This window comes from Babylonia areolata, chromosome 14, assembly GCF_041734735.1.
Source record: "Babylonia areolata isolate BAREFJ2019XMU chromosome 14, ASM4173473v1, whole genome shotgun sequence".
Lineage (NCBI taxonomy): Eukaryota > Metazoa > Mollusca > Gastropoda > Neogastropoda > Buccinidae > Babylonia > Babylonia areolata.
In genome coordinates, this window is record NC_134889.1 from 15,375,676 (window position 1) to 15,388,175 (window position 12,500).

Below are 12,500 nucleotides of genomic sequence, written 5' to 3' on the forward strand. Positions count from 1 at the left end.
AACCGTGAGTACATTAGTGTTTCTCTCTCCCTCTCTCTGTCTCTGTCACACACACACACACACACACACACACACACACACACACACACACACACACACACACACACACACGGTCTCTCTTTCTCTCTCTCCCTCCCTCTCTCTCACGCACTCATTCGCACATAAATACGCAGTGGATGCTGACAATAACTAACAAATACTGCCTTATGTAGCACCATAATGTTCTTGCAAATATACGAATGCTACTTTTTTTTAATGGAAGGGTGTGGGTAGCAAAGCTTCGGACATTGATTTCAAGCACCACTTCATAGAGATGAACCCGGTGGCTGGAATACCGTACTTCCAACACAAGGGTTAGGGGTTGCATCCCAATAGAGCTTGGTGAGTGAGGGATGGAGATTTTTCCTGATCTCCTGGATAACACATAAGCTGTATAATGCCCTCTTCATGCAGAAAATCCAACACACACGCTCTAACGATCCTGCTGCAATGCACTCAACCAGCCGACGAACAGATGGCAGTGAAAGTGGACGGGTCAATGCTTCAGGTTTCTATCAGGACCGTTCCTGGGTCCATGGTTCGAACCTTTGACGGGATAGTGCATCAGACATGGAGTCTTAAATATTTTTCGTTTTTTTACGCCATCGTGCACGAAAACTCGCATTTGCAGATACACTGAATGTGTGGACTGCAAATCATGAAAGCAAGCGAATAAGGCACACCCCAACCCCCCCAAACCACATTGACTTTGCATTCTGATTCTCAACATTACTTACAGGATGATCAGAATATAAATAACATTGCTTGTAAAATTCCACGAGAAGACAAATAAGATTGAAGTATTTCAGTCAAATTAATGAGAATGGCCGATGAAAAAAATGTTCTTTTGAGTCTTTCAAAGTGAGATGGTATGTATGCAACAGAATCGATTATATTAATGGCATAATAGAAAAAGAAGCAATAATGAACTGAAATCAAATGTTTTTGTTTTGTGCCTGCACGTGTTTGTGTGTGGTGTGGTATGGTGTGGTAGTGGTGGTGTTTTTTCTGTTTTTGTTTGTTTGTTTGGTGTGTGTGTGTGTGGGGGGGGGGGAGGTATGGTACCACTCGTACATGTAATCTCTAATCAGTGCACAAAAGAAGAAAGGAAAGAACACAGGGACTTGCTGTGACGTATAAACTCTCACTGGACATGTGCAGGGCTATGATGGAGGACCTGAAGCAGCAGATGACTGACCTGCAGACTGTCCAGAGAACCATGGAGACTGCCCTGGAGACTGCCCAGAGAACACACCAGAAGGAACTGCAGTCCATGAAGACTGCCCTGGAGACTGCCCAGAGAACACACCAAGAGGAACTCAACTCCACGAAGACTGCCCTGGAGACTGCCCTGCAGACTGCCCAGAGAACACATCAGGAGGAACTCCACTCCATGAAGACTGCCCTGGAGACTGCCCTGGAGACTGCCCAGAGAACACACCAGGAGGAACTCCACTCCGTAAAGACTGCCCTGCAGACTGCCCAGAGAACAGATCAGGAGGAACTCAACTCTTTAAAGACTGCCTTGGAGACTGCCTTGGAGACTGCCCAGAGAACACACCAGGAGGAACTCAACTCCACGAAGACTGCCCTGGAGACTGCCCTGGAGACTGCCCAGAGAACACACCAGGAGGAACTCCACTCCGTAAAGACTGCCCTGCAGACTGCCCTGCAGACTGCCCAGAGAACACACCAGGAGGAACTCCACTCCACGAAGACTGCCCTGCAGACTGACCTGCAGACTGCCCAGAGAACACACCAAGAGGAACTCCACTCCACGAAGACTGACCTGCAGACTGCCCTGGATGAGGTCCGTTCCCTGAAGGTCAGGTCTCTTGGTGAGTTGGCACTGTGCAAGACGTGAACAAAACAAAACAAACAGGGTGGGTGGGGGTGATTGTCTTGACTGAAAGTTGTCATGACTTTAAACCCATACTACAGGAAAAGTTGAAAAGTTGTTTTCGCAACATCTTCCATCTCTCTCTCTCTCTCTCTCTCTCTCTCTCTCTCTCTCTCTCTCTCTCCATTCACATATCCATCACTCTCTACATCTATTCTTCAAGAAACACATAATACATACAAAAGCACATCGGAAGTTGTGGGGTTTTGAATTTGCTTTTTCATGTGATGATTTCAGATGATGAAGAAAAACTTCGAGCTACTCAGTGCGATGTTCAGGTCCTTCAGGAGAAGCTGCAGACTGCCCACGAAGATATCCTGTCCCTGAAGGCCAGTGATGCTGGTGAGTAGGTACTGCAGAAGACGTGAACAAATGTAAACGAAAAGGGTGGGTGGGGGTCTTGACTGAAAGTGCTATGACCCCAAAACCTTCATATAAGACGAAATATATAAGACTGAAAAATTGTTTGTGAAATGTCTTTCTTGAACGAAACTTTCTATGTATACATCCACCTATCTGTGTATCTGGTTATGCATCTTTCAGTGTATCTATGGATGGGATGATCTCTCTATCGATCAATGTATCTTTGTGTCAACATTCTGCAAGACACATCGAAAAAAAAATCACATTGGCAAAGTGTTGGATTGAGATTTATCTTCTACATATAATGATTCCAGATACCCGGCAAAAGCTGGAGACCACCAAAGAGAAGCTGCAGACCACACATGAGAAACTGGAGACCACCCATGAGAAAGTGGAAACCATCCAAGAAAAGCTTCAAACAGCCCAGGAAGATGTACGGTCTCTAAAGGCCAGTGATGCTGGTGAGTAGGTACTGCAGAAGACGTGAACAAAAATAAACGAAAAGGGTGTGTGGAGTCTTGACTTCAGGTTGCTTTGACTCAAATTCCTTCATATAAGACGAAATATAAAAGACTGAAAAATTGTTTGTGAAATGTCATTCTTGAAAGAAACTTTCTATGTATATATCCACCTATCTGTGGTTATGCATCTTTCTGTGTATCTATGAATGAGATGATCTCTCTATCGAGCAATGTATCTATGTGCCTATATGTAAGACATTTTGAAACAAAATCACATTGGCAAAGTGTTGGATTTAGATTTGTCTTCTTCATATAATGATTCCAGATATCCAGCAAAAGCTACATACAACCAAAGAGAAACTGGAGATCACCCATGAGAAAGTGGAGACCACCCAAGAAAAGCTTCAAACAGCCCAGGAAGATGTACGGTCTCTAAAGGCCAGTGATGCTGGTGAGTAGGTACTGCAGAAGACGTGAACAAAAGTAAATGAAAAGGGTGGGTGGGGGTCTTGACTGAAAGTGCCATGACCCCAAAACCTTCATATAAGACGAAATATATAAGACTGGAAAATTGTTTGTGAAATGTCTTTCTAGAAATAAACTTTCTATGTATATATCCACCTATCTGTGTATCTGATTATGCATCTTTCAGTGTATCTATGGATGAGATGATCTCTCTATCGATCAATGTATCTTTGTGTCACCATTCTGCAAGACACATCGAAAAAAAAATCACATTAGCAAAGTGTTGGATTTAGATTAGTCTTCTACATACAATGATTCCAGATACCCGGCAAAAGCTGGAGACCACCAAAGAGAAGCTGCAGACCACACATGAGAAAGTGGAGATCACCCATGAGAAAGTTGAAACCATTCAAGAGAAGCTTCAAACAGCCCAGGAAGATGTCCGGTCTCTAAAGGCCAGTGATGCTGGTGAGTAGGTACTGCAGAAGGCGTGAACAAAAATAAACGAAAAGGGTGTGTGGAGTCTTGACTTCAAGTTGCTTTGACTCAAATTCCTTCATATAAGACGAAATATAAAAGACTGAACAAATGTTTGTGAAATGTCTTTCTTGAAAGAAACTTTCTATGTATATATCCACCTATCTGTGTATCTGGTTATGCATCTTTCTGTGAATCTATGAATGAGATGATCTCTATATCGAGCATCGTATCTACGTGTCAACATTCTGCAAGACACATCGAAAAAAAACCACATTGGCAAAGTGTTGGATTTAGATTTGTCTTCTTCATACCGAATAAAGTACAAGATCAGCACTCTATGTTATAGATGTATTTACAAAACTGCCCCTTCCTATCTCTCCGGCTGCCTTCACCTCTACACTCCATCTCGCTCACTACGATCGGTTTCGGATCCACTCTGTTTACGCATACCCAGATTCAAACACTCGACTGTTGGCCGCCGTTCTTTCTCTGTCTCCGGACCTTGCGATTGGAATGAACTTCCTCTTTCGCTTCGTCAAGTCTCCACACTCAGCTCTTTCAAGTCTGGCCTTAATTTAACTCACTCAGTACGGCCAGTCCTCTCTTCTCCTCTACACAGACCCCTCGGATGTCCAGTGGGTGTCTGAATGACCCAACCTTTAGCTTCTGTCGTCAGAATTGTGGTATTCTTTGTCAACATTCACCTCTTCAGTATAAGAGCCTTCCGCGTGCAATATTTTGATGATGGCAACTGGGGTGGAACGCCGTTAACGTCGTCTCTTTCGCCGTTCGTATGGAGAGAGTTAAAACCACCTCTTCCCAAAATAGCCACCCTTGCCTGCTCTTCCTTGTCTTTAGTTTCTACAGTTTTAGAGTTATGCTTGCGTGTGAATGACTGGTGCGAAAGCGCTTTGATTTGTCGCTGCACAAGATTCAGTGCTATATAAATACCATTATTATTATTATTATTATTATGATTCCAGATACCCGGCAAAAGCTGGAGACCACCAAAGAGAAGCTGGAGACCACCCGTGAGAAAGTGGAGACCACCCATGAGAAGCTTCAAACAGCTCAGGAAGATGTACGGTCTCTAAAGGCCAGTGATGCTGGTGAGTAGGTACTGCAGAAGACGTGAACAAATGTAAACGAAAAGGGTGGGTGGGGGTCTTGACTGAAAGTGCTATGACCCCAAAACCTTCATATAAGACGAAATATATAAGACTGAAAAATTGTTTGTGAAATGTCTTTCTAGAAAGAAACTTTCTATGTATATATATATCCACCTATCTGTGTATCTGATTATGCATCTTTCAGGGTATCTATGAATGAGATGATTTCTGTATCGATCAATGTATCTTTGTGTCAACATTCTGCAAGACACATCGAAAAAAAATCACATTGGTAAAGTGTTGGATTTAGATTTATCTTCTACATATGATGATTCCAGATACCCGGCAAAAGCTGGAGACCACCAAAGAGAAGCTGCAGACCACACATGAGAAAATGGAGATCACCCATGAGAAAGTGGAAACCATCCAAGAAAAGCTTCAAACAGCCCAGGAAGATGTACGGTCTCTAAAGGCCAGTGATGCTGGTGAGTACGTACTGCAGAAGACGTGAACAAAAATAAACGAAAAGGGTGTGTGGGGTCTTGACCTCAGGTTGCTTTGACTCAAATTCCTTCTTATAAGACGAAATGTAAAAGACTGAAAAAATGTTTGTGAAATGTCTTTCTTGAAAGAAACTTTCTATGTATATATCCACCTATATGTGTATCTGATTATGTATCTTTCTGTGTATCTATGAATGAGATGATCTCTCTATCAAGCAATGTATCTAGGTGCCTATATGTAAGACATATTGAAACAAAATCACATTGGCAAAGTGTTGGATTTAGATTTGTCTTCTTCATATAATGATTCCAGATATCCAGCAAAAGCTGCATACAACCAAAGAGAAACTGGAGATCACCCATGAGAAAATGGAGACCACCCATGAGAAGCTTCAAACAGCTCAGGAAGATGTCCGGTCTCTAAAGGCCAGTGATGCTGGTGAGTAGATACTGCAGAAGACGTGAACAAATTTAACGAAAAGGGTGGGTGGCGGTCTTGACTGAAAGTGCTATGACCCCAAAACCTTCATATAAGACGAAATATATATGACTGAAAAATTGTTTGTGAAATGTCTTTCTATAAAGAAACTTTCTATGTATATATCCACCTATCTGTGCATCTGGTTATGCATCTTTCAGTGTATCTGTGGATGGGATGATCTCTCTATCGATCAATGTATCTTTGTGTCAACATTCTGCAAGACACATCGAAAAAAAAATCACATTGGCAAAGTGTTGGATTTAGATTAGTCTTCTACATATAATGATTCCAGATACCCGGCAAAAGCTGGAGACCACCAAAGAGAAGCTGCAGACCACACATGAGAAAATGGAGATCACCCATGAGAAAGTGGAAACCATCCAAGAAAAGCTTCAAACAGCCCAGGAAGATGTACGGTCTCTAAAGGCCAGTGATGCTGGTGAGTAGGTACTGCAGAAGACGTGAACAAATGTATCCCCCCTCCCCATCCCCCCAAATCCCCCCGCTCCCCGCCTATTAAAAAAAGAAAGGAAAGGAAACATATCAACAATATTCTGCAAAAAGAAGCATTCATTGATCGATCAATCAGTGTGTGAAACAGGGCACAGACATTCAGCTTCAGGCTCGCCATAAAAGATGGAGAACAGTTAAACCTATTAAATCTATTACAAGTACACAATGATAATAATGATGATAATAATAAACGAACAGTCATTCCATCATAGGAGTACATCGCATTGAAACACAAATTGAAACAAACCCCCAAAACTCAGGCACATTAGTCCGTGGTGGGAGAGGGGTTGGGGGAGGGGGTGTAAGGGGGGAGGGATGACGTCACGCAGTCATCATCACAGTGAAGTTAGTTTGCACAGTGTGATACACACAGTTAAAAAACAACAACAACACACACAAAAACAAAACAAAGAACACACGAAAAGTACGATTTTTTTTCAATATCTATTCATTGATCGACGTATATATACATAACAAACAACCTAGATTCTAAAGCTTTGGTTTTATGAATCCTTAATATATATATATATATATATATATATGTGTGTGTGTGTGTGTGTGTGTGTGTGTGTGTGTTTCTCTCGCTCAATCGCTCTCGCTGTATATATATATATATATATATATATATATATATGTATAAAAATAATGTGTGTGTGTGTGTGTGTGTGTGTGTGTGTGTGTGTGTGTGTGTGTGTGTGTGTGTGTGTGTGTAATTCTTTACTGTTTTCAGAAGTATATGTTACGACTTTCAAATGAATCACCCGAATAAGGGGGAAAACTCTTCCACATACCGGAGAGGGTGCATTGCCTCTGTAAACTCACACTCATAGTATATAGTATTGTTAGTATTATTATTATTACTATTTGGAAAGTGGTGCCTTGAAACCCAGGTTTTGACACCTAATTCAAAAAGTGTTCTTGTAATGTCTTTCTGGAAAACAAACAAACATGCACAAAAACAACACGTGTATCCACATATCTGTGTACCTCTCTATGCATTTTTTTCTGTGTGTCTGTGGATCTGCCGATCTGTCTATCTATCTATCTATCTATCTATCTATCAAGACATATACCTGTCATTCAACATTCTACAAGACATTAAGCACATAAAAATACAGTGGGAGAGTGGGTTTGGTTTTTTTTTCATTTATTTATCATTTTTTCATGTTACAATTGCAGATTCCCAGAAGAAGTCACAGACAGCCCAGATGCAGATCGACTCCCTGAAGGCCAACCCTGTTGGTGAGTACATACTGCAGAAGACGTGAACAGAACCAGGGAGTCCTGATTCAGAAATGGCAACAGCCTTCTTGAATTGACACATTGTAAGAAACATTCGAAAAAGTACAACCTGCACAAAAGAAATATTCAAAATGCATACTACACAATAGAGGCAACGTTGTAATCGTTGTCTGAAACACACACACACACACACACACACACACACACACACACACACACACACACACACACACAGAGGCACACACACACACACAACATAACAAGTGATCATGTATTTACTTGCGACATGTTAAAATGTCATATACCTGTACTAGCATCTTTCCCGATGCAAGAAATATTGGACTGATCACTTTTATTGTTCAGTTTCTTTAAATCGTTGTTAAATAGTCCAGTTGGGTTGCTGTTATAATTTTCTTTTCTCCAAGATTCGTGTACATATCTTGGACTTGTCACTGCTAATGTTGCACTGTTCACTGTTTCAAATCTTTGTTGGGTAGTCCAACTGGGTTGTTAAAACGATTTATCCTTTTTTTTTCTCCCTAAGTTTGGAAGTTATTGTTTTAGCCAGATTGTTGTAAATGTTGTGATTTTTTCCCCTTACCCTTTCTCTCCTTCCTTCCCCCGCCCCCCTGCCCTCCCCCCCCCCACACACACACCCCACCGCCACCTTTTTTCTGTATAATATCGCTTAATGTGGATAGACATTAAATGAATTAAAAACAAACACACACACACACCACACACACACACACACACACACACACACACACACACACACACAGAGGGGGGGGGGCATGGAATGTTTTTTGTGGTCCACATAGAGAGTCCTTCATTTGTTTGTGACTGCAGGCTCATCGTTTATCAGATGGGGACACACAGCATGTCCCGACAACACGTCTCTTGTGTATTCTGGTGAGTTCAGACCGTGGTTTGACAATTCTCTGTCCCTCTCTGTCTGTCCGTCTGTCTCTGTCAATCCGTCTGTTGCTCGCTGTCTGTCTGTCTCTCCTCTCTCTCTCTTTCTCTCACTCTTTCTTTCTCTTTCTTATTCTTCTGTGTGAGAGAGAGATCGTCGCATGCACGCACGCTAACATACCTGCAAACATGCATGTGCGAACCCACACATACACCCGCACGCGCACACACACACACACACACACACACATATACCCGCTCCCTCACGCCCCTACACAAACTGACACACGCACTCCCAACAACCTTCCTACCTCACCACACCCACACACATACTGTGTTTCGTCCAGTGCATGCTTCGTGACAATACTCACTAAATGTAAAATGATAACACAAAGACAGGGATGGAGAAAGGGTAGGGAGAGGGATAAAAAGAGGAATTTGAGGAGGGAGGGAGAGGGATAAAAAGAGGAGTTTGAGGAGGGAGGGAGAGGGATAAAAAGAGGAGTTTGAGGAGGGAGGGAGAGGGATAAAAAGAGGAGTTTGAGGAAGGAGGAAGGGCGGGAGAGGAGGAAGGGAGAGAGAGGGAGAGGGATAAAAAGAGGAGTTTGAGGAGGGAGGAAGGGAGGGAGAGGAGGAAGGGAGAGAGAGGGAGAGGGATAAAAAGAGGAGTTTGAGGAGGGAGGGAGAGGGATAAAAAAAAGAGGAGTTTGAGGAGGGAGGAAGAGAGGGATAAACAGAGGAGTTTGAGGAGGGAGGAGGAGAAGGAGAGGGATAAAAAGAGGATTTTGAGGAGGGAGAGAGAGAGAGGGAGAGGGATAAAAAGAGCATTTTGAGGAGGGAGGGAGAGAGGGAGAGGGATAAAAATATGTTTGAGGAGGGAGGGAGAGAGGGAGAGGGATAAAAATATGAGTTTGAGGAGGGAGGGAGAGAGGGATAAAAAGAGGATTTTGAGGAGGGAGGAAGAGAGGGATAAAGAAGAGGATTTTGAGGAGGGAGGAAGAGAGGGATAAAAAGAGGAGTTTGAGGAGGGAGGAAGGGAGGGATAAAAAGAGGAGTTTGAGGAGGGAGGAAGGGAGGGATAAAAAGAGGAGTTTGAGGAGGGAGGAAGAGAGGGATAAAAAGAGGAGTTTGAGGAGGGAGGAAGAGAGGGATAAAAAGAGGAGTTTGAGGAGGGAGGAAGAGAGGGATAAAAAGAGGATTTTGAGGAGGGAGGAAGGGAGGGATAAAAAGAGGAGTTTGAGGAGGGAGGAAGAGAGGGATAAAAAGAGGAGTTTGAGGAGGGAGGAAGAGAGGGATAAAAAGAGGAGTTTGAGGAGGGAGGAAGAGAGGGATAAAAAGAGGAGTTTGAGGAGGAAGAAAGAGAGGGATAAAAAGAGGAGTTTGAGGAGGGAGGAAGAGAGGGATAAAAAGAGGAGTTTGAGGAGGGAGGAAGAGAGGGATAAAAAGAGGAGTTTGAGGAGGGAGGAAGAGAGGGATAAAAAGAGGAGTTTGGGGAGGGAGGAAGAGAGGGATGAAAAGAGGAGTTTGAGGAGGGAGGAAGGGAGGGATAAAAAGAGGAGTTTGAGGAGGGAGGAAGAGAGGGATAAAAAGAGGAGTTTGAGGAGGGAGGAAGAGAGGGATAAAAAGAGGAGTTTGGGGAGGGGGAAAGAGAGGGATAAAAAGAGGAGTTTGAGGAGGGAGAAAGAGAGGGATAAAAAGAGGAGTTTGAGGAGGGAGAAAGAGAGGGATAAAAAGAGGTGTTTGAGGAGGGAGGAAGAGAGGGATAAAAAGAGGAGTTTGGGGAGGGAGGAACGAAAGGGGAAGGAAAGAGAGGGGGATGGGGTTGAAACTATGTGCTCCTCACAGTGACTGAACCAGTGACGTCTCTCTACCTGGCTGGTTCACTGTCTCCTCATAGTGACTGAACCAGTGACGTCTGTTTACTTGGCTGGTTGACTCTCTCCTCATAGTGACTGAACCAGTGACGTCTCTTTACCTGGCTGGTTCACTGTCTCCTCACAGTGACTGAATCAGTGACTTCTCTTTACCTGGCTGGTTCACTCTCTCCTCATAGTGACTGAACCAGTGACGTCTCTCTACCTGGCTGGTTCACTCTCCTCATAGTGACTGAACTAGTGACGTCTCTCTACCTGGCTGGTTCACTCTCTCCTCACAGTGACTGAACCAGTGACGTCTCTTTACCTGGCTGGTTCACTCTCTCCTCATAGTGACTGAACCAGTGACGTCTCTCTACCTGGCTGGTTCACTCTCCTCATAGTGACTGAACTAGTGACGTCTCTCTACCTGGCTGGTTCACTCTCTCCTCACAGTGACTGAACCAGTGACGTCTCTTTACCTGGCTGGTTCACTCTCTCTCCTCACAGTGATTGAACCAGTGACGTCTCTTTACCTGGCTGGTTCACTCTCTCTCCTCACAGTGATTGAACCAGTGACGTCTCTTTACCTGGCTGGTTCACTCTCTCATCACATTGACTGAACCAGTGACGTCTCTTTACTTGGATGGTTCACTGTCTCCTGACAGTGTCTGAACCAGTGACGTCTCTTTACCTGGCTGGTTCACTGTCTCCTCACAGTGACTGAACCAGTGACGTCTCTCTACCTGGCTGGTTCACTGTCTCCTCACAGTGACTGAACCAGTGACGTCTCTTTACCTGGCTGTTTCACTCTCTCCTCACAGTGACTGAACCAGTGACGTCTCTCTACCTGGCTGGTTCACTGTCTCCTCACAGTGACTGAACCAGTGACGTCTCTCTACCTGGCTGGTCAACTGTCTCCTCATAGTGACTGAACCAGTGACGTCTCTCTACCTGGCTGGTTCACTCTCTCCTCACAGTGACTGAACCAGTGACGTCTCTTTACCTGGCTGGTTCACTCTCTCCTCATAGTGACTGAATCAGTGACGTCTCTCTACCTGACTGGTTCACTCTCTCCTCACAGTGACTGAACCAGTGACGTCTCTCTACCTGGCTGGTTCACTCTCTCCTCATAGTGACTGAATCAGTGACGTCTCTCTACCTGGCTGGTTCACTCTCTCCTCCTAGTGTCTGAACCAGTGACGTCTCTTTACCCGGCTGGTTCACTCTCTCCTCACAGTGACTGAACCAGTGACGTCTCTCTACCTGGCTGGTTCACTCTCTCCTCACAGTGACTGAACCAGTGACGTCTCTCTACCTGGCTGGTTCACTCTCTCCTCACAGTGACTGAACCAGTGACGTCTCTCTACCTGGCTGGTTCACTCTCTCCTCACAGTGACAAACAGCAACGGGACAGTTCCGTCAGTGCAGTTGATGTGGTGTTGGTTGCAGGAGTGGTTGGGGGGACATACGACAATCACAACGGGGGTGCCTCCAACTACCTGTGTCTGGGGATGACGCCTCATCTGGACTTCAACATGTCGCCTCCACCACGTTCCAACTATCTGCGTGGTGCACAATATGAGGATGTCGAAGGACGTGATAACCAGGACGTTGTGTGCTCCGTGTGCCGGGCTCCACAGTCCACCACCCTCATGATCCCCGCCACCCGTTCCTGCCCAAACGGCTGGACCACCCAGTACAGGGGCTTCCTCATGTCTGAGTGGTGGGACAGCAAGGGCAGAACGGAACACGTGTGTGTGGACGAGGACAGAGAATACCGTCCGGGTGGAGGTGGAGGCAGGTGGGCCGTCAGCTTTTATCACGTGGTCACTATGTGTGGTAGTCTCCCCTGCCCACCTTACGTGAACGGTGAAGTGGTGACGTGTGTTGTCTGCTCTGTGTAACTTGGGGCAGCACATGTCATGTATATACCCACTGGGACAATTCCCCCCCCCCCCTACACCCCCCCCCCCACACCCCCCCCCCCCTGTAATCAACAATTGTTATGTAACATAACCGCCCCCACCCCCACCCAACCCCTGTCCGTCACTCTCTCCATCTCTCTATTTCTTTGTCTTTTGTTGTGTATGTATGTATGTATGTATGTATATGCAGCCGTGTCCCGAGTGGTTCTAATAGGGGTACGGCACAAAAGACAACTAATTGATTGATT

At 44.7% G+C, this 12,500-nt stretch overlaps 1 protein-coding gene across 2 annotated transcripts in view; it reads left to right on the forward strand.

The window, feature by feature from the left end:
* LOC143289861 (uncharacterized) overlaps positions 1 to 12,279 on the forward strand; it is a 12,850-nt gene extending 571 nt beyond the window's left edge. The window contains exons 1-13 of one of the 2 annotated variants that reach the window (XM_076599053.1): positions 1 to 4; positions 1,201 to 1,877; positions 2,177 to 2,281; positions 2,617 to 2,763; positions 3,089 to 3,214; positions 3,550 to 3,696; positions 4,692 to 4,817; positions 5,156 to 5,302; positions 5,634 to 5,759; positions 6,094 to 6,240; positions 7,494 to 7,556; positions 8,406 to 8,468; positions 11,777 to 12,279. The exon at positions 1 to 4 is cut by the window's left edge and continues 571 nt beyond it. In XM_076599053.1, the coding sequence (XP_076455168.1) occupies positions 1 to 4; positions 1,201 to 1,877; positions 2,177 to 2,281; positions 2,617 to 2,763; positions 3,089 to 3,214; positions 3,550 to 3,696; positions 4,692 to 4,817; positions 5,156 to 5,302; positions 5,634 to 5,759; positions 6,094 to 6,240; positions 7,494 to 7,556; positions 8,406 to 8,468; positions 11,777 to 12,231 (2,333 nt within the window). In that variant the 3' untranslated portion in view covers positions 12,232 to 12,279. The remainder of the gene's footprint in view (positions 5 to 1,200; positions 1,878 to 2,176; positions 2,282 to 2,616; positions 2,764 to 3,088; positions 3,215 to 3,549; positions 3,697 to 4,691; positions 4,818 to 5,155; positions 5,303 to 5,633; positions 5,760 to 6,093; positions 6,241 to 7,493; positions 7,557 to 8,405; positions 8,469 to 11,776) is intronic. The other variant, XM_076599055.1, reaches the window with a different exon arrangement.
* Positions 12,280 to 12,500: the final 221 nt, after the last annotated feature.